This window comes from Sitophilus oryzae, unplaced genomic scaffold (assembly GCF_002938485.1).
Source record: "Sitophilus oryzae breed Bouriz unplaced genomic scaffold, Soryzae_2.0 scaffold_906_pilon_pilon, whole genome shotgun sequence".
Classification (NCBI taxonomy): Eukaryota; Metazoa; Arthropoda; class Insecta; order Coleoptera; family Curculionidae; genus Sitophilus; species Sitophilus oryzae.
In genome coordinates this window covers 265,877-293,214 of record NW_022147535.1, presented here as the reverse complement: position 1 = coordinate 293,214, position 27,338 = coordinate 265,877, and the positions used below count along the sequence as shown (strand labels likewise).

The window sequence follows — 27,338 nt, the reverse complement described above, 5'->3', positions numbered from 1 at the left end:
CTTCACCCCCGACCAATAATTCTTGGTCTTTTTCGTCATTTTATATTTACAGTTTTTAATAACTATTCGTGTTGGAATTATTCTTCTCTTACATTTATAATTTTCAATATCTGGTCTGGCATATATGGGAAATGTACCGAAAATAAATCCTTTACAGCTTGTACCCTTTTTCGTCCATAATACCACTAAACCATTTTTTTTTTCTTTAGTGGTGTTATTCATATTTACAAATTATATTCAGCACGTATAAAGTGAATATGACATGAACATTTTTTTAAAAATAATGTTTTAAAATTATTTTTGGTAAAAATAAAGTCAATTTGACATTAGAAGATTGAATTGGAAGGTAGCATGTTTGATATTCTAATCAGGACCATATTATTTTTTTGAGAAATTCAGTATTTTTGTATCTGTCATAACTCAAGAACGAATTAGCATTCAAAACGAGCAATTTGCTTAATTTTAACGAGTTCTTTAAAAAGTTTCAAATATTTTTTGTGTAAAATAAAATGGGGAAAACTTATTCATCGTTTTTAAAATTTACATTGGATTTCCTATGTCCCAGTCGGAGATACAACAGACTGTATAAAGCACGATCTTCATCTCACAGCTATCGCTGATGCACCTTTTTTTCGACCATACGGTGTTCATTTTTGAAAACTAGTTTCATATCTCATAATGTTTTTTTACTATTACATGCATCTCTAATAGATTTCGAGTTAAAAAAAATTAAACGTGTAAAATTGACAGAAACATGATCCTGAATAATAATCGGTAAAATAATAAATTGAGCATATTTAAAGTTCAGATTTTAGTTATATGTTAAGAAAAGTCGATATATTCTATGTGTCTAAAGCAAACAATTAGATATCACAGAGGGAGGAAAAGAAATTCCGTTTCTTATAAAACAGCTGCAATGTGCGTTGTTTTAAATTAAACCATATTCGTCGGCTTTATGACGAAAAGGCGTATCTCGATTTTTGCTACTTTTCAGGAGAGCAATTTAAAGAAAATCACTTACTTTATTTGGTCAATAAATGTAAAGTCTTTAATTTTTTAATAGTGTTTTTGTATTAACACTTAAACGGAGACATTGATGAAACGTTCTGAAGATAAATTGTGCGTAAATTCTAATAAATAATTTCTTTTTAGTTGTTTAATAGAGATAGGCCTTTTTGTTATAATAATAATAAATTTATTTCCGAACAAATAGTATACATACGCCCATATAAAATAAATTTAAAAATGATGGTAAAGTGTTCTTAATAAGGAAAAAAAATACAATATTCACATTATGGAATACATACAAGAAAATACAATATACATACAGAAAAAATCTGAAAATCACCAAAAAATCAGGAATTTATTCGCGTTGGATTAAATCAACTGAAAACAAAGACAATTTTCATTCCAGAAGTAAAGACAATAATCAATTAAAATACACTTATCTAGCTTATTTTAATAACATTGTTTTTTATACAAAAATAATTTATTTTAATTAATATATTTTTAGTAATTATTCAGTTAATTGAGGGCATTAATACAAGGCATTTAAACTCACGGTCCATTTAATAAAAACCAAACTAAACAAAAACAAAACATGTTTCTTCATTCGTGCCTTTTTGATACAAATAACTGTGGACTAACAGTTTCTGTTTTCCCTGTTCAATGATAACAAATTCGACTTCCATTCTACGTGTTTATGCAGGATGATGATAGGCACAATAAATAAAATTTTCCAAAAATTGACAGGGATAACAATGCCAATGACCTGACAGTGATAATAGGATAAAAATTATTGTATTTTTAGGGCAAGTTTTTGGTTCGCTAAAATGTTCTTAGGGAAATTATAATTTCGGGAATTTTTCGATCAGGGCAATTTTCGTTTCATTGTTTTGCTGTCGATTCGACTTCCATTCTACGTGTTTATGCAGGATGATGATAGGCACAATAAATAAAATTTTCCAAAAATTGACAGGGATGACAATTCCAATGATCTGACAGTGATAATAAGATAAAAATTATTGTATTTTTAGGGCAAGTTTTTGGTTCGCTAAAATGTTCTTAGGGAAATTATAATTTCAGGAATTTTTCCATCAGGGCAATTTTCGTTTCGTTGTTTTGCTGTCGATCAATCCAAATTTTCAAAAAAAAATCCTGTTCAAATCATCGGTTCTCCATAAATGTCTAACGTGCCATCACCGTGAATCACCTTATATACTCGTATCACACTTAATAATAGGATTTAAAACACAATTAGACATTTTCTAGGCGCTCTGAAATCTAGACGTATTAAATGACTATTTATTACTAATTTCTTTCTTTTTAGCCAATTTTCGCGAGACTAGTGGATCATTACAAATTAGTTAAGTGTCATCAGAAAAATATATCAAGAGAAAACACCACATAATTTTATATTACAGAACAAGTATGTATATCTTAAATCAGCACAGAAATAAATACACTGACAGAGAAAATATAATTTTAGCAACTTATCGAGTGATAAATGTTAACCAATAAAAAATGTACCGTTAAAAGTATAAAAATACAAAAAGACTGTTAAGCCTTTGCCAAGTTCTCGAAACGGATATATTTTTGAGAGCGCTTGAGTTAACGTACAATAATTCTTCTTAAGGGCTTTTGTCTATATTTTTCTTTTATGTTGAATTTTATATTACTGAATTTTAGGCGGGACTGTCTTAGGAATGGCATTTTTCTTTTTAACATTAATTTTATTTTATGATCGCTAAACGTCTTAAAGCAGGCGACTTTCCCTAAAACTAAATAACTATACTTACTGCTTCTGTGTGTATTGGATGTACCGCAAAAAGCATTGCTGATATAAAACTGGACAATTTGGGTAAGAACATTGTACACATTCTGGAACAAACAAAAATATATTAGTATAATAAAATGCAGTAATTAATAATATAGAGATATTATAAAAAAATAAAAATATATCACAGCTAAACCAAATTTAGCAAATTTAAAAATATTCATTATTTATTGTTAAACTTTGTGTGATATTATACTCTAATTTTGAATTTTATCATTTTCTGGTTCTATATTTTTTACCAAAATATTAATTAAAAACAAAACATTGTCTGAAATCCGATATATATTTTTTACAAATTAATATCTTTTCTTGTATGTTCACTTATTTTATAATAATGAGAAGATGTGAAAGAACCATCATATTTAAGTGGATATGGAAATAGAAGTTCGCTAATCATTAATCAATTTTATATAAAGAAACACCTCACCACGCAAAAATGTGGTTGAGTGATCGAAGTAGGATTGTAGAATAATTACACTATGTCATATTTTGTCAGCACCCAAGAAGTAATTAGTATCACTGCTGCAAATTTGTTCTATTTTATTTTCCTAGAAACTTCCAATTTATATATAATAAAATATTCTTATTCACCATTATATTTGGTGCAATTATTTGTAATAAAATTTTGAATAATTTTCTAAAAGTTTATATTTTTAAAAAAATTGGTATATATAATTTCGGATGCAGAGTAAAAACACTCGCAGTGTTCAATATTTATATACGTTTACACTTAAACACTGCTGAGCTCTTTAAAATTTTATATAACATAATTAAATATAAATATGATTTGGAAAACATCTCTAAATTAATTAAATCCAGGTAATGTTTTTTTTTTTAATTACTCTGGATTCCCATTAATTTTATGAAAAAATCGTTTTGAAAAGATGAAAGAAATGTTAACCATCCTAACCATCTTATCCTGGTCTTAATAATCCCTCGCCTCTTCAATAAAGTTGACTTCTAGTTAAAAAACTCTCGTAGATTTATGGCTTTATTATTAATTAAAGCCAAAAGTTCTTTAAAAATAATTAATTGATAATTAAGCTTTTGCCCCACAGCTCAGGCGACAAAGATTAATGAATGCTAAGTAGAAATTTGTATATAATTATGCTTAAGCATTGGGCCACTTTTTAATTATTTTCTGATGGGTTATTATCAATAAGAAAACATCTTATAAAAAGAGCAAAACGACAAAATTCTATAAATTAATTCAAATATAGTTTTTCTACTACTCAGAAAAAAGATAGCCTGCTCTATAATTAATATTCTTGAAGTTATTTGGAAAATATCCTATATTATACAGGATGAGTCTTTAAAAAGCTACTGTGAACCACGGAAAACACAAATTTTTCTGCGGAAATGCGTAATTTCCAAATTTCGCATTTTAGAATAAATGAAATCTGCCATAAAAAAAATACATTTTGCGTTTTATTTTTAATATTTTTCTGAACACATAAACACAAAAATTTTCCTGCGGAAATAAGCTGTTTTCATTTTGTACGGAAATTTATTAAACTTTAGAATAGCTGAAATAAGTTATATAAAAAATAAATATATTTTTGCCTTTTAGAAGCATTCACGAATTGAGGAAAATAAAAAATTTCCTGTGGAAAGAAACAGTATCCAGGAAATTTAATAGACTTTAGAATAGCTGAAATCAGTTATATGAATAATAAATATATTTTTGCCTTTAAGAACCGTTTACAAACTCAGGAAAATAACAAATTTCCTGCGGAAATGCTTGATTTTCATTTTCCATTTGTTCCTTATTATATTATGGGGTCTTGTAAAGTATAAGCACCCACGAATTTAGCAATTTTTTTTGGCAGAAAGTCCTATGCTTATAGAACAGTTTAAAAGAAAAAATCCTTGGATGAAGCACTTTTGAAACAAAAAAATAATTTAAAAGTGTCTAAAATGCTAACCAATCTAATATTTTTGCAAAATCACAGTTAATTATTAAAATATACAAGAAAACTGCACGATCCAATGATTTTTTGTTTTGAATCAGCCCTATTTACGTAAAGCTTAAAAAAAACAAGAATACGTGCAACATTCCGAGCTACTTATAGTTTACAAGAACCTGTACTATCTATTCTACAAGAATTGTTATTCCTCCGATAATGTTTTACCCCACCCAGCACCCCTACTCGCTCCCGGGTCCCGTAAGCTTCTAAACTGAAAAATGTATGAATAACAAAGTGCACAAAATGACATTGACACATTTCCGCAGGAATTTTTTTGTATTTCTTTGCTCCTAATGGCTCGTATAAAACAAAGTTCATTTTTCATGTAACTGATTTCGGCAATTCTAAACTCAAAACATTTTTTTATATAAAATAAAAATAAAAAATTTCCGCAGACACTTTTTTGTGTTTTTATGTTTAGAAAAATATCTAAAACACACCTCGAAGACTAGTTTTGATGTAACAGATTTCGGCTATACTAAAGTCCGAAAAATGAAAATGATGCATTTCCGCAGGAAATTTTTTGTATATTTATACTCCTAATGCCTTCTAGAACGCATATATAAAGTCATTTTTTATATAGCAGATTTCAGCTAACGAAAGTTAAGCGGCAAATATTTTTAGGGGTTGTATATTCTAACCCCAGAAATACGTCTATGAAGTTTTTTTCGCAAAAAAAAATGAAAATTTGGATTTTTTTTTAATTTTTAGTTAAAAAACTTAATATCTTCATGATATGAAAACATAGGTAGTATGTTAAATTTACAAAAAAAAAACTAGAAAAGTTACACAGGTTCTCAAAATATAAGCGAAAAATATTTTTTTTTGGAAATTTTTTAAAGTAAAATAATTCGGTTTATTTGAAAAATGGCAAAGAGAAAATATGTTTCTTTTCTCGAGATCTACCAGCCCTCAAAATATTTGCACTTATATAAGAATCACCCTGTATAAGCGTTTTAATAAGATAGAGATTTATATAGACAAAAGTTATAAAATATAAGGCTTATTTTTTACTTAATTTTTTAATTAAAATTATTCAGTTATACAAAAATAAATAAGATAGTATTATAAACAAAGAGCTTCTTTAGTACTTGGAGAGAACAAACACTAGGAGGTTGATACAATTCTTTGGAGTATTTAGACTCTCAGCCCATTTATTTTGATTTTTTCTTCATCTATTTAGTTCTGTATTTTTTTACATGTCGTTATGTCCTGAAACGGCTATACAATTTTTACAATTTTTTTCTTGTTTGTCCACTTATTTGATAATAACGAAATAAGATGATAAAAAAACCATCATATTAAAACTGGATATAAAAATATAACTCTAAGAGCTCTAATTATTAATGATATTAATATTAAAAAAAATCTCACCAAACATAAATGTGGTTAATTGTTAAAAGCGGGCTAATTTGTGGAAAACTTATTTATTACACAATGTCATATTTTGTCAGTACCCAAGAAGTACTTAATTAGGGTCACTACTGAAAATTTGCTATTTTATACAGGGTGTCCCAGGTTGAGGGTGCATTAGAAGTTTCTAGAGAACTACAACATCTAGCACGGAGATTTTTTGCACATCATAGTTTCGCAACGAGATCTATCGATTAAAAATATTTTCAATATGGCGGCACTTCCGGAAATACCGGCAGTTCATAGCAACTTTCTTATTTTAAATGGGTACCCCTATTTTTATTACATACTTAAATTCTCTGTAAAATTTTATGAATTTTGATATCAAACACTCTGTACCTAACATTGACCGTTTTTGAGAAAAAAAATTGCCTGTCATAAATATGTGTATAGCTTAAACGTCAAATTTAGTGATTACCACAGCCAGTGTGCCATAAAGAGAAAAGATGTGGCTATCTATTTCAAAAATTAAATTCTTTAAATGTCATGTAATTATTATATGGCGGTAGCTGTCATGGAATTGAGCGATTAGAAAATTATCATAAATTATTTTTTTTTCAAATGGAAACTCACTTTTTTCTGTTTCACTAATAAAAAGGTTTTTCAATAAACCATACATGTACCTATACCTATAATAAATCGTTTTTAAGTTATTTAAGATTTAGTTTTAAAGCGTATATTTTTCTTGATTTTAACCAGTGGCCTATGACTTTAAACGTCAAGTGACGTAAAACAATAGATCTGGTCATGTCATATTGTGACGCTTTATTTAAAAAGCAGCATTATTTCCGAGCCAACTTTGCACTGTTTTCTTTTCGATCATACGAAATATTATTGTTAATATCAACTAAAGAGATATCACTAAAGAGCAAAAATACGAGATATATTTTTATAAATACACTTTTTAAACTCTTAAGGCAGGCAGTATTTATAATATAGAAAATTTAAATAATTCGTTTTCTGAGAGATGGAAATAAATTGTCTGACCGTTTGACACTTAATGTCAAAGGAAGCTAGATAAAATCAAGAAAAATATACGTTTTCAAATTAAATCTTAAATAACTTAAAAACGATTTATTTTAGGTATAGAAACATGTATAGTTAAAAAGTAACGAATTAAAAAAAAACTTTTCATTAGTGAAATAAAAAAAAGTTGGTTTCCATTTGATAAAAAAAATTATTTATGATAATGTTTTCAACGCTCAATTCCATGACAGCTACCGCCATTATTATATGACATTTTCACAATTTCATTTTTGAAATAGATAGCCACAAGTCTTCTCTTTATGTCACAGTGGCTGTGGTAATCATTAAATTGGACATTTAGGTATTACAAATTTTTTGACAGTCAGTTTTTTTCGTCCAAAATTTTTAAATTTTTTAAATATTAGGTATAGAGTGTTTAACATCAACATTCATAGATTTTTACAGATAATTTAAGTATGTAATAAAAAATGGCAGCACCCATTTAAAATAAGAAAGTTGCTGTCAACTTCCGGTGTTGCCGGAAGTGCCGCCATATTGAAAATATTTTTAATCGATAGATCTCGTTGTAAAACAATTATGTGCAAAAAATCTCCGATCTAGATATTGTAGTTCTCTAGAAACTTCTAAAACACGCTCAGCCTGGGACACCCTGTATACTTAGAAATTTTCAATTTGTTTAAAAAATATCATCCAAAAGCTGACATGCTACTGCGTTTGGTAAAATTTTTGAAAACTTTATATTTATACAAAAACTAGTATACATAATTTCGGATGCACACAAAAACATTTCCTAAACTTCCACCAGCATTTCAAACATTTACATATTATCTTTTGATGAAACGAACCGTTTTTTCCTGATATAAGATCTATTTTTTAATCATGCTCTTTAAAATGTTATAAAGCAAAATGAATGAAATATAAATATGGTCTAGGAAACCTTTAAATTAATTAAATCCTGGCAATGTTTCTTTTTAAATTACTCTGAATTCCCATTAATTTTATGGAATCATCTTTTTAAAAAGATGAAAGAAATGTTAGCCCTCACCATCTTATCCCAGCCTTAATAATCCCTCTTCTCTGCACTAAATTGGACTTCTAGTTAAAAATTTCACTCTTGTGGATTTATGGCTTTATTATTAACTAAACCGATAGTTCTTTAAAAATAATTAATTGATAATTAAACTTGTACCCTACGGCTTAGGGTAAACGTTTAATTAATAAAGATTAATGAACACTAAGTAGAAATTCGAGAAATTTGTATATAATTATGCGTAAGCATTGAGTCAATTTCTTTTTTTCTGATGGGTTATTATCAATAAGACATGTTATAAAAGTACCAAAAAAATAGTATTTTTCTTAGCCTTCAGTATTCTTCGTAGAACTTAAAAAATACGGAACTGACCACTTTACAACACTAAAGAATGATTCTGTTCAAATATAGTTTTCCAACGACTCAGAAAAAATAGCTTGCTTTTTAATTAGGTAATATCCTAAAAGTTAATTAGAGAAATAAAATCCAAAGTTCTAAATTATAAGGCTTGAAATAATTCAAAGTTACAAAAATAAAGAGAAGGTGCACTATAATATCTTTAAATTGTTTTTAAGATGGTATAATAGAAGAAAAGCTTCTTTAGTACTTGAAGAGAACAAGCACTAAAAGGTTTATAAAATTTTTTTGAGTATTTAGAATTTCAGCTCTTCTATGTTTAAAGTTTTTCTTTAACTTTAATATAAAAAAATAATGCTTAACTCTATAATCTAAACTTTTAAGATAGCTATTAAAACGTATTTTTATTTTTCATTTTTATTATCAAATTTAAAATGATTCCAGTTTTGTCAACAATCTGGCTAAGATTTATGTGACAACTTTTTTGTAAAGTTAATAATGTTGATAGTACATTATAATATACAGAGTGCTGCAAATTTGAGGTACGAGTATTGGTATCTCGGAAACCGTAATAGATACGAAGATGGTTAAATTGGAGCAAAGTTGCTCACTGGGATGTTCACCAAGATGCCATCATTTTTTTTAAATATCAAGGATTGCTGAGTTTTTTGATTTTTTTTAATTGTATTTTTTTCTGTGTTACTTTTTAGAAAATAAAAAAAAAATAATTGCACATGCTCATAGCAACTTTAATGGGGCTATATGTAGTAGTATCTTTAGGTCTTCAAATTATCTGATCATTTGTAAGACACAGAGGCCAACTTATTTTTTTTAAATACGGACCTACAATTTTTATTTCATGTTTTAAAAGAACTCGGTCTCCTGAGTACAATGATGTGCCACACTTGATATTTTTTTTTCTTTTAGGTACCTTAACAATAACAAAACAATTATATTGTTATTTAGAATAATTTCAAGTCCAACTCTGGTTTTTAAATTACTTAATCTGATTATATTCATTGCAACAATATTGATCAGCGCTAATTAACATTGAATAAGGAAAATCTAGCTAATTAGAAGATTCAAATAAATAATATCCAGGTCAGCAATTTAGAGATATTACTTTTAACTCTTTTTATTGTGAATTTGAAATCTCAATGTCTAAACTAATCTAATAATATGCGTAATATTAATCGTAGTAATTATAAAACAAATCTACTTTTACAAACTAGTAGTTTCTAATGCTCTACATCTGCGGTCTGCCACCTTTGAGGGAGGTCTGCCACCTTTGAGCTAAAACTCACTTGGAATCGATGAGACATATGGAATGCACTACATACATAATATATAGTTTTCTTGGGTACTAAATAAAGACATTTTTTTTTTTTTTGTGTTGTGCACCTTTGAGCTAAAACTCACTTGGAATCGATGAGACATATGGAATGCCCTACATACATAATATATAGTTTTCTTGGGTACTAAATAAAGACATTTATTATTATCTTCTTGAATCTCGGGCTTTCCGGTATTTAACGTAGTCACGGACTTAAGTCAAGCGTCAACGCTTTTTACTGTGTATTTAAGACTTGTCGTGTAATATTACATGTGTGGAGGATAACTGTTTTTTGAATGGGTATATAAAGTTTTGGTGCAGTTCAAGGCCTTTCAGACTATCATGTAATGATTTTGGGATCAACTTGTTGATGACACTATTATTGGTATATTATTTTTTTTCACAGCTTAAAGCCGGTTTTAGCGACTAAGTCGGGATAATTCTCTATCAACGACCCACTGCGGTTCAATACAGTGCGAACGATCAGGTAGAAAGGTCTGTATCTTCTGCATGGTAGGATGATTCCGGGTTGTGAAGTTGGAGTTTTTAAGGCTTTGAAATCGTTTACGTCTACTAGGCCGTTACAGATAAGTATTATTGGTAATATAAAAGTCTTGCTCAAATCGTGTATATCGCTTTTGTAGAAGTTCTTGTGCCAGTGCTTTATTTCTGTATTTTCTTTCTCTTTTGCATTTTTAATATTTTCGTCTAGTGGTATTGTGGATATCCAGCAGGTAAGCATGTTTCTGTTTTTTATAGAAGACTACTATATCAGGGTCTTATTATGCTGCACAGTACGATCTGTATATGTCAGTATCCCATACTTTTACGTTTTCGTTTTCTACTATTTTTTCAGGTAAGTATCGGTAGTACGGTGTAATTTCATTTAAATTTTTCTTTTTGCAGATTTCTTGGTGTAGAATACCAGCCACCTGGTTGTGCCTGTCCAGATAATGCCGCGGTGCAAGATAGGTATATCCAGAGCAGATGTGTTGAATTGTTTCCGGAAAGGCATTGCATAGTCGGCATCTGTCATTAGGTAAGTCCTTTTTGGCCATGGCTTTTAGAAAATTTTTAGTTGGTATTTGCTGGTTCAGTTAGCTATAATAAATCCTTCGGTCTCAGCTCTGAGCTCTCCATCTCTGAGAAAACGTAATGACAGATTTCGGTCAACGTCTGGGCAATATAAGTTGGATGGATATCTTCCGTGCAAGGCTTTCCCTTTCCACTCTCGATTAGTTCCTCAGCACCCCAGTACCTGCAGGTAACGGACTCAAGTTTAAAGGTGTGAAATTCCTGTCGGCGGTCTAGCTGAAAGGAGAGGGTCATTTGATTGGTCAAAGTAATGCTGCAGACTTCTGATGTGCTTTTCATGCATAACAATGACTTAATAATTCTCCACCTTTGTCCCTTGGCATGTAGAGTCTAATGGTTGAAGCATGAGGGTGGTGCATTGGTGCCTTGCTATCATTGATGTTCTGACTTTCCTATCGAGAGACTCCAGGTCGGTTTGTGACCATTTTAGAACTCCGAATGTATTAAGAATTACAGGTGCTGCCCACACATTGATCGCAGCTATTTATTCTTCTCGCATGAAGCTCTGTTCCCAAGACTTTACAAACCCTCAAGGCAAATGCATTCTCCGCAGTCTTCTTTCTTTTATTACTCCATCATCAATTTTAGAGCTTGGCGTATACCAAGATATTTGTAGAAGTTTCTTACCCAGATGTAACGGTGAGAATGTTATTTCGTTAGTTAAAATAATCTCGTTAGATTCTTGATTTTCCCTTTTACAGTGCAAGAATGCACATTTTTCCATACCAAATTCCATACGAACAGCTTACAAAGGATACAAGTTCCATTTGCCCTTGTTGTTCTGGGTTGCTTGCGTAACATTTAAATCATCCATGTAAAGCAAAGTTTTTGGGGATTGTTCTTCATACATAGCCATATTTGCTAGACTTAAGCATTAAAACTTATGGCCATAAAACATTGCGGGCTCAAGCTATCCCCCTGAATAAGTCCTCCTCTTCGACTTTTAATGGTTTGGTTTATTAGCTGTCCCTTGAGGAAGTAACGAGAAGAGATGCCATTGCTTACTAAATATTGAAGAGTTCTGACTATTGAGGTATCTATCTTGTAGATCTCCAGAATTTGGCAGCTGAGTGAATGTGGTACAGAGTCGAACGCTTTCTTGTAATCGATCCAAGCGATAGATATGTTTCTTTTGGTTTTTATATATGCTTGCTTTCCGATTACATTATCAATTATAAGCCACTCTGTACTTCCTCTAGACCTCTTTTCGGCTGCCGTTTTGTTCTCTTTGCCAGTATATGCATTTGTTAGTGTTTTGATATTGATTTTCGAATACAGACGTGAAAATTTTATATATGACTGGTAGGCAAGTTATTGGCCTGAAGTTTTAGGATCATCAATAAATATTTTTAGGTATCATAAGCGTGATGCCCATGAAAAAAGCAGGTATTGTTTCAGCGGGATTTTTTATTGCTTAACAATTGTATTGCCAAGACTGCATGGACATGTGTGAGGTGCTTCCACCAGTATGCCTGGATTTTATCAATTCCGGGTGCTTTCCAGTTTCCTAGTGAGCTAACGGCCTGTTTACGATTGTTTCGTTAATGGATTTCATTTTCGGTAAATCTTGTGTGTGTATTTCTTTCTTTAATCCAAGCATCTTGATGTTCTTGCTCATTTCCTGTGATGTTATCTCCCCCAGAAGTTATACATTTCATCAGCTTTAACAAGCGCCCATTCTTTTGGGTGCTCAGTGCTCTAAGAAACAACTTCTGGTTGGTAATAAATTGTTTATTTTGTTTGCGCTGTTTTCGCTCATTGTGTCGTCGCAAACGACAACTTAATGCAGCTATTTTTTGTTTCTAGTTGTCCATAAATTCCCTTAGGATACGAACGGAACCAGCTTCCAAGTTATTTTGTCGGATGATATCATTTACTATTCGTTTGGTTCTGTTCGACGGTTATCATTTGTTAGGTATATATGTAGTACTCCAATAGTTACCCTAATATCTTTTGCGGTAAGTATTGGCTTAATGCTCTATTCATGATGGCGACAGTTGACTTTGTTTGATTATTATATTTAATTTTAGGAAGCCTTGACGACTTTAAGCAGTTTCAACACTAATTTATATTTCATACGGTACTCTCTTCAAATATCCGTCCAATTTTCGGTTACTATATTTTCTTCAGGGTGTGGTATGACTGAGTGCCGTGATTGTCTGGCGAATTGAAGACGCGTGTTCACGATTGAAAAAGGTTGTGGTGGTCTCTCGAAATTTCATTTAGGTTGTCATTCTGTTCCTGTTCCGGGTCTTGTGTTTCTGCTAGTACTGCTTGCTTTAGATGATCCAGAAGTTCTGCGTTTGATATGACTTTTCTACGTAATACTGAGCGTAATTGGTTCAGCGTTGCGATTCTCTAGGGAACCGGGTCTAAGACTGATCCACTGTTCATAAAGCCGTATTCTATATCCTGTCTTGTTCTTGTTCGCCATTAGTTGCCCTGTAGTATGCAAGCGTATCAAATCTAGGTTATCATTCCTGGGTCCAGCGCAATGTCTGTGCGGGCTGCGGGTTGTGGGGGTCATTTTGAGTACGACTCAAGTTTTCTAACCCTCCATTATCGGTGCTGTCCGTTTTCCGTCGCGTGACCTTTGGTACGATTTCGCGTTAGCGCCACTTGCTTCGCTCTACCCGCTAAGGTCGGTCTAGTCATGAACAGGCGCCGATCCTCCACCTGTCGCATCCGAGGCTTGTTTTCTAGTTTGTAGAACCGATTATTTTATCTTCCCTTGAAGGGTGGTTAGCCTGCCAAAGCGAGTAGTTGTGACTGTCTAGGGTCAAGTTTTGTTATGTGTCTGTATGGAGATAGGTGTATGGAAGATAGTCTGCATAGTGGAGCCCGCTCTGCCGGCTGTAATGGCTTGCCCTTGGTACCGTAGCGGACACAATAAAGAACCCTATCCCGCCATTTCCTCTGTCTGGCCTGACTATTTATGGTTTTATTTTTTGGTATATTATTATTATTATTATTATTATTTTTTTTTTTTAATTTCGCAGTTTACTGGTTATGATACGGCAGATCGGCCAGCATGGCAAGATGCTGCCATGAGCCTAATCCAGATAGTGCCTGACAATGTTGGCAGGCGTCCAGCGTCAACAGACTTCTGCATTTTATGGTAAGTGTTATACGGTATCGATATTATTTTTAAATTTTCTTTAATGTTTTAGGTGTCAGACCCATCGTGGATAAGATCACGGGGCACGATGAAGACCGATTCCATCCGCCACATAGCTTTAACTTCTACGGAGCTCAGCATACTTGGTAAGTTTCTCAGTGTATTTCTGTTTTAGGTTGTGGTTGTTCGGTACTGATATATCTATAAAAACGCTTTTTTTCTCTTGCTTGTGAATAACTGTTATATTCAATCTGTTATGCTTCAGTGTTTGTCCGTGATTATATCTTTTGTCCAATATATTTTTAAGTTATATCGTTCTCAACCACCGGCACGGGGGACATATTTATACTAAGGGTTTTCGTTCACAGGCTTTAGATTGTATAGTTTGAGCAATTCAAGGTATACAATAGTTGCCACCCTATTATGCCTTTCAAGGTGGCCTCAAAAGGAGCCAGTACAGAGCATCCTGACAATATGTGCCTACAGTTTCAGCACCATTGCAGCGCCTGCAGAGGTCGTTGGACATTTGTCTTCTTAATGTACTTCCTGTGATTTTTCGTATGGGTAACATTGTCCTGGAGCCATCACTTAACATGAAACCTCCTCTTGTCTCTGGATATATTGTACCATTCTTAAGCCAATATAGTGAGTCTGCTCTATTAACTTTTCTCTCTCGTTGGAGGTCATTGTAAAATCTCCTGCAATTCTTTTCTGTGCCCAATTTTTCAACTCAAGTTCTTTGACATTTTGATATTCTGGTTGTATCGTTGTTGACTTTAAGTTTATGGAGGTAGTTATCGTCAGTGTCAGATAGCACGGGTGTAGGTTTTCAGTATGGTTATGAAAGCAGGTTCTAAGATTTTTTATCTCAGGTGGTATTATGTATATTTAAAAATACTCTGGCCACCCAAATGCTCGTTAGGAAGCATGAACTGATGTTTTGATGCACGTGGATGATGCATTCTATGTTTCGTTAATTGTACTCGCAAGAACAACACTTTCAAGATCAGTTTTAGACTATGATAATGCCAAAAGAATATGCAAGTATAGAATTACATACGAGTTTATAGCCTTCACTAAGTTTTTGAGTTTAATTTAGTTCTTAAAAACGGCCTTCAGTCTTGCATGAAATTGGTTCGTAAGAGTTTGCTTCATCTCTTTTGTGTTCCATCTTATTTGTCTGTAGAAATCCCAGATATTTATATGGGTCCCCGTTGGTCGCCATTGCTGAAATAATCATGCTGTCGAGCTCCACTTCAGGTGCATAACTTTGCCTTTATGAACATTCACTATTTGACATTTGGAAAGACCAAATGTCATACCAATATCTTGACTAATACTATGGACAACTTTCAATATATTCTGTAGCTGAGTGTTGTTAGAGGCATATATTAAGTCGTCCATGTAAAATGTGAAATGGCTTACTGTTGCAGTTGGCGCAGATGCTTTTACTGTTTCCATGTCCTGCTTTTTATGGCATTAGATAGAGGATTCAATGCTATACAGAACCATAAGGCACTTCAACGAATCGCCCGAATATTCCCTCACGTATTTTAATATTTCCTGTCTCGACGGCTCCTCCAGCGGAGGAGCGAATAACTAGCTTGGTGTGCCATTGTGTCATTGCGTGCTTCAAGAAGGTTGTACCATTGATTCCGTAAATTTAAGCACGTATTAACCAGGTATGAGGGACAGAGTCGAATGCCTTTTTTGGTAATCGATGTATGCCATGTTAAGATTTCTCTGTTTTCTTTCTGAGTGTTCTAGTACTACTGCGTCTATGGCCGTTTGCCTCTTTGCATCCTATTGCTCTTCGCTTCCTGCATCCTTCTGCTCTGGAGTTAAGATGTTGTTCTCCTCAAGGTAAGTATATGTCTTGTTTGAAATAATAGCTGAAAGTATTTTTGTATAAGGTTGGTAAGCAGGTAATAGGACGGTACATTGAGGGATCATCATAGTTTTCATTCTTCGGGAGAAGGTAGGTAACTCTCTGGCCAGCAATTTGGCATTGTTTCTGGATTTGAAGGATGTTGTTGAAACATGTTACCATATATTCGTGGAAGCGATGAAAACTTTTAAACCAGAAATTATGTACACCATCCAGTCCCGTGGCTCTCCAGTTTTGCAAGCAAGTTAACGGTATCCGTCCTTTTCTGAAAAAAGTTACTGATTCATTTTCTGTCTTCACTTCCTCGTCTCCGCAATCCATGTTTGATGTTCGTTATGTTTTGTATCCACGCCCCATATACCAGTCCAGAATTGTTGTGGTATCTTCAGGGTGGAGCATTTCGAAGCTCGGGCTTTTTACTTTATCAAGATCCCTATAGAAATGTCTCTTCACTTTGTCTGAAGCGTTTATTGTCTGTTTTGCGTCAGGCTTTCCGTGTGTATCGCTTTAATCGTTTGGTTAATGCAGCTAATCGCTGCTTAAGACTGTCAAGGTAATCGCGAATGACACTATCTTTTTGGGTAGGATTGGAATGCGAAATCTGGTAATAGGTTGCTGGTAGGCTTTGAAGTATTCGCGGTTTATTTCATTGACAATTGTTGTGTTTTGCCTATTTGCCTTCTGCCCTCACCTTCCGTTTAAGACGAATCTGCCAAGGCGGTTCTTTAATATCTTGGGACTTTTTCAGCCCGGGTGTTACTAGTATATATTTTCTCTGTCCATTACCCTCAATGACTGCCTAAAAACTGCAGTAAACAAGGAGGTGAATATCTTCGAGAGAAGGATCTTGTTCTAACAGTTTTACTAGTTCTTGATTTACAGCTGAGATAACGTGGTTAATTGCTTGGCTTGTACAGTATCGCAGGTATGCGGTCTTTTGTAGTGGATTTGAGCCAAGTATTATTGGATTATGTTCTTCTGATTAGTGTTCTGTATTGGTTGGTGTTGGTGTCCATACTGCCATTAGTACGACCATGTGGTGGGCCATCAGGTTCATAGTTATTGTCTGCTTCTTCATCTACGGTGTTTATCTCGCCATGCCCATCTATATCGAAGTTATCCCGGTCAAAGGCACCCAGGTTAGACGGACTACTCTGTAAAAGCTCTCTACGGATGTCTTCTTTAATCTGACAATAACCGAGAAAGTAAGTTCTTAGCAATGTTAGCCTGTCTTTGGTCTGCTATTCTTTTGTTCTGATAAATGCTTGTAATGGGGAAGAGCTGCCGTAAAGTCTTTATGCATTCTTTTGCCTGTACATTGTCAGATCAGTTTCAAGAGATGTTACTCTAAAATATGATCGCATGACTTAAGTTTATTGGTATTATTATCCCATTTCATGCGCTTTTTTGTTGGTTCTTCTGCACGTGTGGGTCCAGCATTTTGCTGCACAACACATCGACAGTGGAGTGATCCCTCGCAAGTATCGGTATCCTCTGAAAGTTCGGTTGTAGTAATTTTGCTGACAGGGGTCCGCCTGCTCAACACCCCTGCCGCCGATGTTAATATTATTATTTTTTTCTCTCACTCTTGAGTAAGTATTCCGGATAGATGGGTGTTCATTACCAAGTACTGTCAGAGTTTCTATTGTTTTGTTTCTATTGTTTTGTTTCATTGTTTTTAAGAAGGAGCGGCATGTTTGTGGTTTAATGATTACTGCTTTTGAGCAAGTGTGTGTGAATATGACCTTTTAAATTCAAAAATATCGAGGTTTTCTTTAAATTTCTGTGTGAGGCCCGTTAGATATAATAAATGGTAGGATTTTAACTTTTTGTTGCCATATTCGTTCTACTTCCTGTGTTAGTAAATATATTTGCTAATTTTTTCTTCATATTTCTTTTGTTGGCGTTGTTGTCATTCAACATTGATTTCTATTAGATATGTTACTTTCTTTTTTAGTGTTAACGTTATATCAGTCTATTGATGTTACTGTCTTGTCACTATGGATCGTTCTTGTCCCAGAGTTTTATAGTGTCGTTTTCAAAGACAGATTGCGGCGTGTATTTGTAATAGGGCTGTTCTTCTTGTATAAATTTATATGTTTTGCTATTTCTTTGATGTATAATACGCGCAACAAAGTCATGCCTTAGAGTGTATTCTGTGCTCAGTGAGTATTTTTTACAAATCATTTGTAATATGCCTATTATCACTTGAGGTGGCAACGCCTGCAGGTATCCGTTTGTTGGGTCTTCTATCTTTATTATGTATTTCCTGTGTTGCGCTTTCTTTTGCTACTTGATCTTTATCAAGCAATGAATCCTTCCGTTTCCGGTTGCAGTTGTCCTTTTTGTAGCCATGTGTATGTGTGACCATATTTGTGACACCTTGTGTGTGCAGTAGTAGTATTTGTGACATACGTCTCAATTATGGTATACATACACGCGTATACCACAATTTTCTGATAGCAAATTCGGTATCCTCGGGTCAAAATTAGTCTGGTCGGCTAGATCCGAAAAATGCGTAAGTTTCCATAAATCATAATATTTATTGGTATCACACACATCTTCAGAATTGTGGTAATCCCAACTTCACTGTAGCGCCATCTACATTTTTATACACACTCATATTTGTGGTAAACCCGGCGTTTAGATGCGTTATCTCAAAACGTACCGGATCTTCAGAATACACCATATTATTTAATTTCTATTCTTTTATGTTTGCGTCCCAAATGCTTAAAAAATATTTGAGAATGTACAGGGTGGCGCCTCTCACATGCCGCGGGGGCTCTAAGGAGAAACGACAAAGTTTGTGGCTGAAATGAAATTTTGTGAGCATATGTAGTTTACTTCAGAGCACTTTTTAAAAAACATAGAGACTTCTACAGGGTGTCCCAAAAAAGTTACATATCAAAGTTGTTTTTTTGTAATGTATTATATACACCCCTATACAGGGTGTCCCAGAAATAAGTGAACTGCAGTATAGTTCAACCCCAGAAACACGCTCTTATATGAGGTTTTTTGCGAAAAAAAATGCGAAATTTTGAAATTCTTTGACATTTTCCGAAATTGAAAAACTTTTAGTGCCACTTGTTTATTCACTTTAGACTTCCCTTACGGTGTATCTAAATCCTGCAGTGTTGGGGTAACTCCTATTATCTTTGACATTCTTCATAGTTTGGGCGGAACATAGTTCTACATTTAAATTCATAGACAAATTTCTACTCAAAATTAGAATGTTAAATTTAATCTTTTATCAGTGCTCGGCCATCAATTTATAGAAAAAACACATTAATTATTTTTAGTACTTATCCTTTCAATGAAAACGTAACAAAACCACCGAAAATTAACTAAAATATTACGTTTATGACGTTTACGAAAATCTTTTGTTATGCTGCAAAATAACTTTATTTTGGAATAAATTTAATAAAATGATTCATATTATTCACAATCAGGTCACAAAAGAAATTCTAAAATGTTTATCGAATTAGAATTAATCTTTAAGAAATTTTAGAAACAGCCCAACGAATAATCGATTCATTTTGTTTTGTTTGTTTTCTTTCATGTTTCTCTGTTTTATTTGAACCACTGTTTTACAAACACCTTGAAAAGCGCACATTACTTTTACCACCTTTCTGAAATGAATAAATGTTATAAATTATTGTCTCTTATCGTGCCACTTTACGAAACTACTTTCAATCTAAGAAATACAGCCGTCAACAATTATTGACAACGGCTTTGTTTTTTCATTATTTCTTCTCGGATGTATTTCGACAATTCCATCGACAGCCCAACCGTCAGCCAAGAACAAGAACTGCCGCGTGAACTTTGAGTTTCCGGTCGCCGCGTGGGTGCCGTCGTGGCGGGCTTGTGCCAGATGACGATGTTAAGCAACGTTGCCGTAGTTACAAAAGCAATTTCAAATTAAGATATTCGAAGTAATCAAATTGTGGCTAAATTTTAAAAATAAAACAGAGAAACATGAAAGGAACAAAATAAAAAATGAATTGATTATTCGTCGGCTGTTTTCGATGTATTGAATTCCTGAATTACGATAAAGATTTTAGAAATTTCTTTGTGACCTTATCAATAACCAATTCATTTGTGTTTTGTTTGTTTCCTTCATGTTTTTCTCTGTTTTATTTTTAAAATTTAATAAGAATTTGATTGCTTCGAGTGTCTTGAATTTGAAATTGTTGAAACTTACGGCACCTTCGCATGACGCAAGCTCGACACGGCGGCGCGACAAAGGTGGCAGCGTTACCAGTGATGCTGCTTCCTTCTGGCCGACGGCCGACGCGACGGTTGGGCTGTCGATGGAATTGTTGAAATACATAGAAAAATAGCGAAAAACAAAATACGTATTTAAAATTGTTGAGTGAAATATGTATTTTCTTAGATTGAAAGTAGTTCGAAAGACGGTAAGAGACAATACTGGTTCATTCAGAAAGGTATTCAAAGTAATGTGCTTCAAGGTGTTTTGTAAATCAGTGGTTCAAATTGTATGAGGCCTATAAGGAAATAATGTGTTAAACATGGGGACTGTTATTTTAGTATTATTACAAGCATGTACAAGTAAAGCAGCACAGTGAAGTGTATTTTAGTTATGTATATCGAAAAGAACTGCCAGTTTACATGGATCTGTCATAGCTATCTTTTTAATGTTGGGTAAGTTTTTTAATTTAACTTTTTTAAATCACATTTTTAAATACATTATTAAACATTTAACTTTCTGTAGTAATATCAATCTTAAAAATGTACGCATCTCTGCAAACCATAGGTGTTCTGATTTTATGTGACTTACTTTTTAACATATAATTTTCTGTCCCATGGCAACACAGTACGTCGAATTAACTGAAATCCGGGCTTGATCCGGGTAATTGATGTAGTTATGATATTCGCCGGCGGTTCTCAAATGTTACTATTTTTTAAATTTCAAAGTTAAATAACTGGTTATTTTCAATTTATTTTGAAAACAAAGAGAAAATATAAGCTATTTTGGCCAGATTCACCACCCCTTAAAATATCTGCACTCGCCTCTGGGACACCTGTATATTAATCGATTTTCGGATTCTGAGAGAAAACAGTGAGTTTTATAAAAAAGTATATGACTAAAATGTAAGGTTTTTGGACATATCATTTTCTAGAAATAAAAACAATTTTTAAATTACAATAAAAGTTACCTAAATTGGGATTTACCTGGTATAGCCTAATATAGTTATACAAACTTACTATTGTACTTAAATCATATTAAAACTTGATCCAAAAAAGTTATACAGGGTGAGACAAAATTAATATTGAACACTGGTCACCTTTTAAAGAATATTACTCTTTATTTGAAATGAACACCCAATGTATTATTCAGATATTCATTGAGAATCTGTCTCTTCAAAATACTATTAAGGTTGTTTCATCTCTAAACAAAAGATTTTCTAGATATTTCATTTACATGATTTGATCTAAGTAGTAGATCTTTATTATTGATAAAATCTTAGGTGGCTCTGATATGTCTGACGATACTTCATAGCTGTCTAATTAATCCAACTTTAACAACTAGTTATCATTTTGTGTCAGTTAAAACACACAAAAATTTCTCAGAACTTTGCCGAAAAATGCAAACTTATCCTCATAATAGAGAGAATTGATATGATTCTATTAGTTGGTGTTGTTAAGTTAGATTGCATTTGCAGTGTGCCTTCACCAATTAATAGAATACTTAAATGTTTATGATTTTATTCAGTCTGTTTTTTTTTATGGGGATATGTTAAAGACAGTGTTTACAAAATCCCTCGACCAACTATTGTCGACAACATGAGAGAAATTATTGTAGCTGCTCTTCTAGGCAGAACTCCACATATGCCTTTTAAAATGAAAAAGATCCTTTGTTTGTCAGTTAACAAAGGAAGTATTTTGAGCATTTGATTTCATTTCTTTCATAATTATAGGTTTATGTCTAGTTTTAATTCTGTAAATTAAAATATGTTTTAAACATGTATCTTTTATTACCGTTGAGTATTTTGCATTTCTACAATCTTTATTTTTGTTAAATTAACAAAAAGGTATTATCACACAGCCACCCTAGATTTCTTCCAATACAAAGATCTACTGACGTAAATCATAAAAATAAAATATCTAAGAAAATCTTGTTCAAGGGGTTGGTAACCTTAATAATATTTTGAGATAACAAATTCTACTGAACAACGTGGAAAATATACTGGATGTCAAAAATAAAGGAGTAACTTGCTTTTGGGTGACTAATGTTCCATATTAATTTGTTTCACTGTATAACTTTTCGAGTCAAATTTCAATTTGGTTTAACATACAATAAGTTACTGTAAAAATATCAGGCTATACAAGATCAACTAAAATTTAGGTAGCTGTTATCGAAATTTAAAATTTACTCTTCGTTTTCAAAAATGTGAAATATGTAAATAAAAAATCCTTAGATTCTTTTACAAACTCACTCTTTATTTTTATTTGCTAGAATCCAAAAAAAAATCAATTAATATATAGGGTGTTCCGTTAGAAAAAACACAAATTTGATGCCAAAATCTCATTTCGACTTCAAAACTGTTCTCCTTGGAGCTATGTATGAGGGGATCCCGTATAAGTAGATTTTTCAATCATTTAGTTGCGCATGAACAAACAATAAATGTTTTATGTTAAATGATCACTATGATTTTAATTAAAAATAAGTATTATTCATTTTAACTTAATATTATGAATAATTATTGTACTGTTTTTAATTAATTACATTTGAAAATTGACATTTTTCAGATTTTGAAAAGCAGTTCATGTGCCTTATGAAAGACTTTTTAAACGATATAATAACATAGACACAACCTGGTTTGGCTGTTAATATTTAATGGTAAAGACAAATCTAAGAAATAATTAAAAAAATATAATTTTCAAACATGAATAATTCAAAAGTAATTGAATCAGTAAGTGGTACGTTAAATGAAAAATTCCAAAAAAAATTGATTAGAACTCATAAATTTTTTAGAATCAATATCTGCTATGAAGTTTCTCCATTTAAAACAACAATTCAATTTTTGATTGTTTACCCCTTTGTCTTTCAGGTATTCCTTTGTATAAATATATAAATGCGCCAAAAAACTATTAAATCCCAGAATATTTACTAAAAAATATATATAGGGTGTTTCTAATGATATAAAGGTTCATTGGGGAAATTATTACAATTTTTAAGAAAAAACTTCACAGGAAACTATTTCCTAAACCTATCAACTTGATAACTGAGATACAGAGGACATGTTCCTAGAATCCTTTTGGCGGGAAAAATTAACTCAAGAGTCGCCTCTAAATCTCATTGAGGAACACCCTTACATCATAATATATTAAAATACTATGGCTGCAGGCTGATTGTTTTTTACAAGAGGAAAAACTTTTATTATAGATATTTGCAGTGCTCATAAAAAAAAATTTTGCTTGTTCAAAAATGGTTAATCCCGTTTATAGTTTTCCCCAAATTTCCATACCGTTTTATAGTACTAAACAAAATATGGTTGAATTTTTGTCTAAAGTTCTAAAATCAAAACGCGTTTCTATGGTTTTCGTTCTGTTGTTATTGATAGAATTTTACCAACGTCATATTTTTGCGTTTTAAAATGATAAAGAAACACAAAAATTTATTTATTCAATGCTGAAAGGATGATAATGGTCGGAAAATGTGATACCTTAACAATAGCAAAACATATGTCATTAATCAAAATTCATAATTCTCATCTATCAAAGAATGAAATCTAAATTATATTACTCGTACCATAAAAACTCGTTTTCATTTTTAGGCTTAGAAAAATCAACGATATTTTCATGTTTATTATTTTCAAACGGATTAACCATTTTAGAACAAGCAAAAATTTTTATTAAGAATGCATTTTTCTCAAAATATTACTTAATAAATATGTTTCTTTCCTCTTGTAAAGACAATCCGACACATAGTGTATATTAAGTTAGTATATTATTACCATATCATGTTAAAAATTTTTCCGCGAGGAAATCCCGAACGTATTCTAAATGATAGTCGGGTCGCTTAGGTTTCCAAACCGGGTGCCCGGTGTATATTTATCCCTGAAATACCGATATTAAATCCTGATTCCGAAAATGCGACAAATTTTAATGCCCAATCTAAAATGATTCGAGTTAGTCTTTCAAATATCATATTTTATTTGTACTAGCAGCGCTTTCAGATGGAAGCGGAGCGTCCTCGCGTACCGTCCGCGTGTTCCACTAGTTCAAATGCACAATTTTACATGGGTCGCGCGTGTTTGGTCCGTCCGGATGAGATCGTCGACGCCATCTTTATCTTGAAAATATCCGTGCGATGCTCTGCGCGCGTACGGTCGCGCTGTGTCCTGAAAGCGCTGCTACGCAGCGTTTCAGATAGAGGAGCGGCCGCGTACCCTCCGCGAGTTCCATTACAGCGCTTTCAGATGGAGCGGGATGTCATGCGACCGTCCGCCAGGTCCAGAATTTAAATGAACATACTTCACATGGGTCGCATATGCTCCGTCCGCCGATGAGCTATCTTGAAAAAAAAAAAACATCCGCGCGCGGACGGTCCGCTCCATCTGAAAGCGCTATGGGCCAGAACGTCAATATCTGCGTTATATTTCCGTGTTTGCTATATTTTTTTTTGCAACAAGAATTTTATTTTTTACTAACTACATATGAATATTACTTTGTTTATTCTATTTTAATAAAAGCTCTTTCCTCATTTCTTTTTGATATATTATGTAGCTGCATTTTTATTAAATATTTCTTTACCAAATTTCTCATTCTGATCCCTACGATTCCGAGATTATAGGTTCTTATTCCGAGATTTGAAATAATTGGAAACCCTACTTACACTGAGTGAAAGTTTTTTTATATCGTTAGTTGTATTACAAATATTTGTGCACAATGTGGGTTAAATACCGTTTGATCGAAAGAAACGCGTCATAATGCCTGGGGAATGACAATAGTTGCTGTTTCAAGAGGTCAATCTCAAGATGCCAGTTTCTAAAATTGACATAAAATCATTCAAAAATTACTAATTTTCAACATCTAAAAAATGATTGAATGTTTCCAGACTACAAATCTACTTCCAAAAAATATTTTTCTCGAATTTTAACTACATTATTAAAATAATTTTTACTAATATAAAATAAATTACAACCTTCTTAAAGTCAATTGGCAGTAACGCTGGAATAAAGAATAGTACGGGGGCCAAGTAAATGGAGATCTAGGGCTTGACCTCGCTCATAATAATAATTATTGATTGTCATTCCCCAGCCGTCTTTGACACTGTTTTTTTTCGATCGTATGGTACAAGCTACGATTTTTTCGGTAAATATGTGATAATATAATATAGCTGCTTGAACGAAAACAATGATTCAAATAGCAATATGTAGCATCCACAAACACTAATTCTGAATCAGCGTACCTACACGGAAATTACAAAAAATTTATATTAAAAGGTTAATTCATAATTACTCACATTCGACAATAGTTGTGGATTATTTTACAGGAAGTTGAAATTTGTATATTTGTGGTATCTATATTACACACTTTTATGGTGCAAGGTATTTGTGGTAGCACAAATACACATTCTAAAATTATAATATTTGTGGAACAGGTTTCCACAATCAATAAATGCCAATAACTTTCTTACGGTGGAGTGTATAAACATATAAATTATATTTTTCGGTCATGGACAGCGAGTTCGTATCATTTCGTACAAAAATAGAGATGATACCACAAATGTCTTTACTGCACGGTTGTCACAAATATGGTCATGCGTGTATAGGTGAATATGAAAGTTCTTTATCGATGTCGGGGTTGTTCATAATATGACAGTGTTTTCCATGTAGTTGCTTTTGGGACCATTTGTTTTTCTTTTCCTCTAATGTGAGTATATTTGAAAGAGAAATATTTTCTGCGCTAAGATTTAATGGTGTGTAGTTAGCATCCGCTATAGTTACTGCTTGGTGTAATGAGGTATTTTTTCTTTAAAGTAACTTATTATTGTTTTTTTTTTTTTTTCACTCTTGGTATATTCTGACAGACAAGTGTTAATTACCAAGTACCGTCAGGAGTTTCTATTGTTTTGTTTCTATTGTTTTGCTGAAGGAGCGGGTTAGGCCTGTGTTTTAATAATTACTGCTTTTTGAGCTAAGTGTGTGAATATGACCTATTAAATTTAAAATATCGAGGTTTTCTTTAAATTCTGTGAGGCCCGTGCTAGATATAAATGGTAGGATTTTAACTTCTTTTGTTGCCATATTCGTTCTACTTCCTGTGTTAGTGGAATGTATTTGCTAATTTTTTCTTCATATTTCTTTGTTAAGTTGTTGTCATTCGGAACACTGATTTCATTAGATATGTTACTTTCTTTTTTGGTAGTGTTAACGTGTTATATCAGGTCTATTGCATGTTACTGACTGTCAGTATGGATCAATGTTCTGTCCCAGTAGAGTTTTATAGTGTCGTTTTCAGCCAGATTGCGGCGTGTGTTTGTACAGGGGCTGTTCTTCTTTTGTATAAATTTATATGTTTTGCTATTTCTTGATGTATAATAATACGCGCAAAGTCATGCCTAGAGTGTATTCGTACCAGTGAGTAGTTTACAACCATTTGTATGTTCTATTGTTTCACTTTCCTTTGAGCGGTACGCCTGCAGGTATCCGTTTGTTGGTTATTATTGTTATATACTCTTTTTTTTTTTTTTTTGAATCTCGCTTTTGTGGTTGTACAGTGGAGTATAACTGGCTTTATCGACTGCTATTAACTTTACCAATATTTTCTAATTATATGACACAGGTGCCCAGAATAGCTGCCTTTTGTGCAATTCCTGCTAATGAGTTCTTTAGATTCAGCGTTTGTAAGTTGTTCATGAATCTCTTTCTACGAGTCCGTTGCACGGCTAAGGATGAAAGGGTAATATTTGAACTTTCTTCAGTTTGAAGCACGTGTGTTTTAATTCGTAGCTTAGGTCTTGATACTTATTAATTTTTTCTGCATATGTTTCTTGGTAGATTATCATCAAGTGTGCTATTTTTTGTTTTTATCAATAAGAAGTATGTCGGGTTTGTTGTGTGTTATTTCTTTTGTCGGTTATTATTGATGTGTCCTAGTATATTTTCCAGTTGTCATTTTCAACGACTGCCTGAGGAGTATATTTATGTAATGTGCGTTGTTGATGAACTCAGTTTTTCAGGTGGCATATTTCACTGTGAATTGCTTTGCTATGTCGTTATGTCTGTCCAGATACTCCCTGGGAGCTATACTGCTGCAGCCACTACTTATATGTTGTATTGTCTCT

The 27,338-nt window shown here is 32.7% G+C and overlaps 1 protein-coding gene across 2 annotated transcripts in view; it reads right to left on the bottom strand.

Moving 5' to 3' along the window:
* LOC115890626 (protein O-mannosyl-transferase TMTC3-like) overlaps positions 1–27,338 on the bottom strand; it is a 177,333-nt gene that overhangs the window by 36,815 nt on the left and 113,180 nt on the right. For both annotated transcript variants that reach the window (XM_030910906.1, XM_030910907.1), the window contains exon 3: positions 2,799–2,880. In XM_030910906.1, coding sequence (XP_030766766.1) covers positions 2,799–2,880 — 82 coding nt within the window. The remainder of the gene's footprint in view (positions 1–2,798; positions 2,881–27,338) is intronic.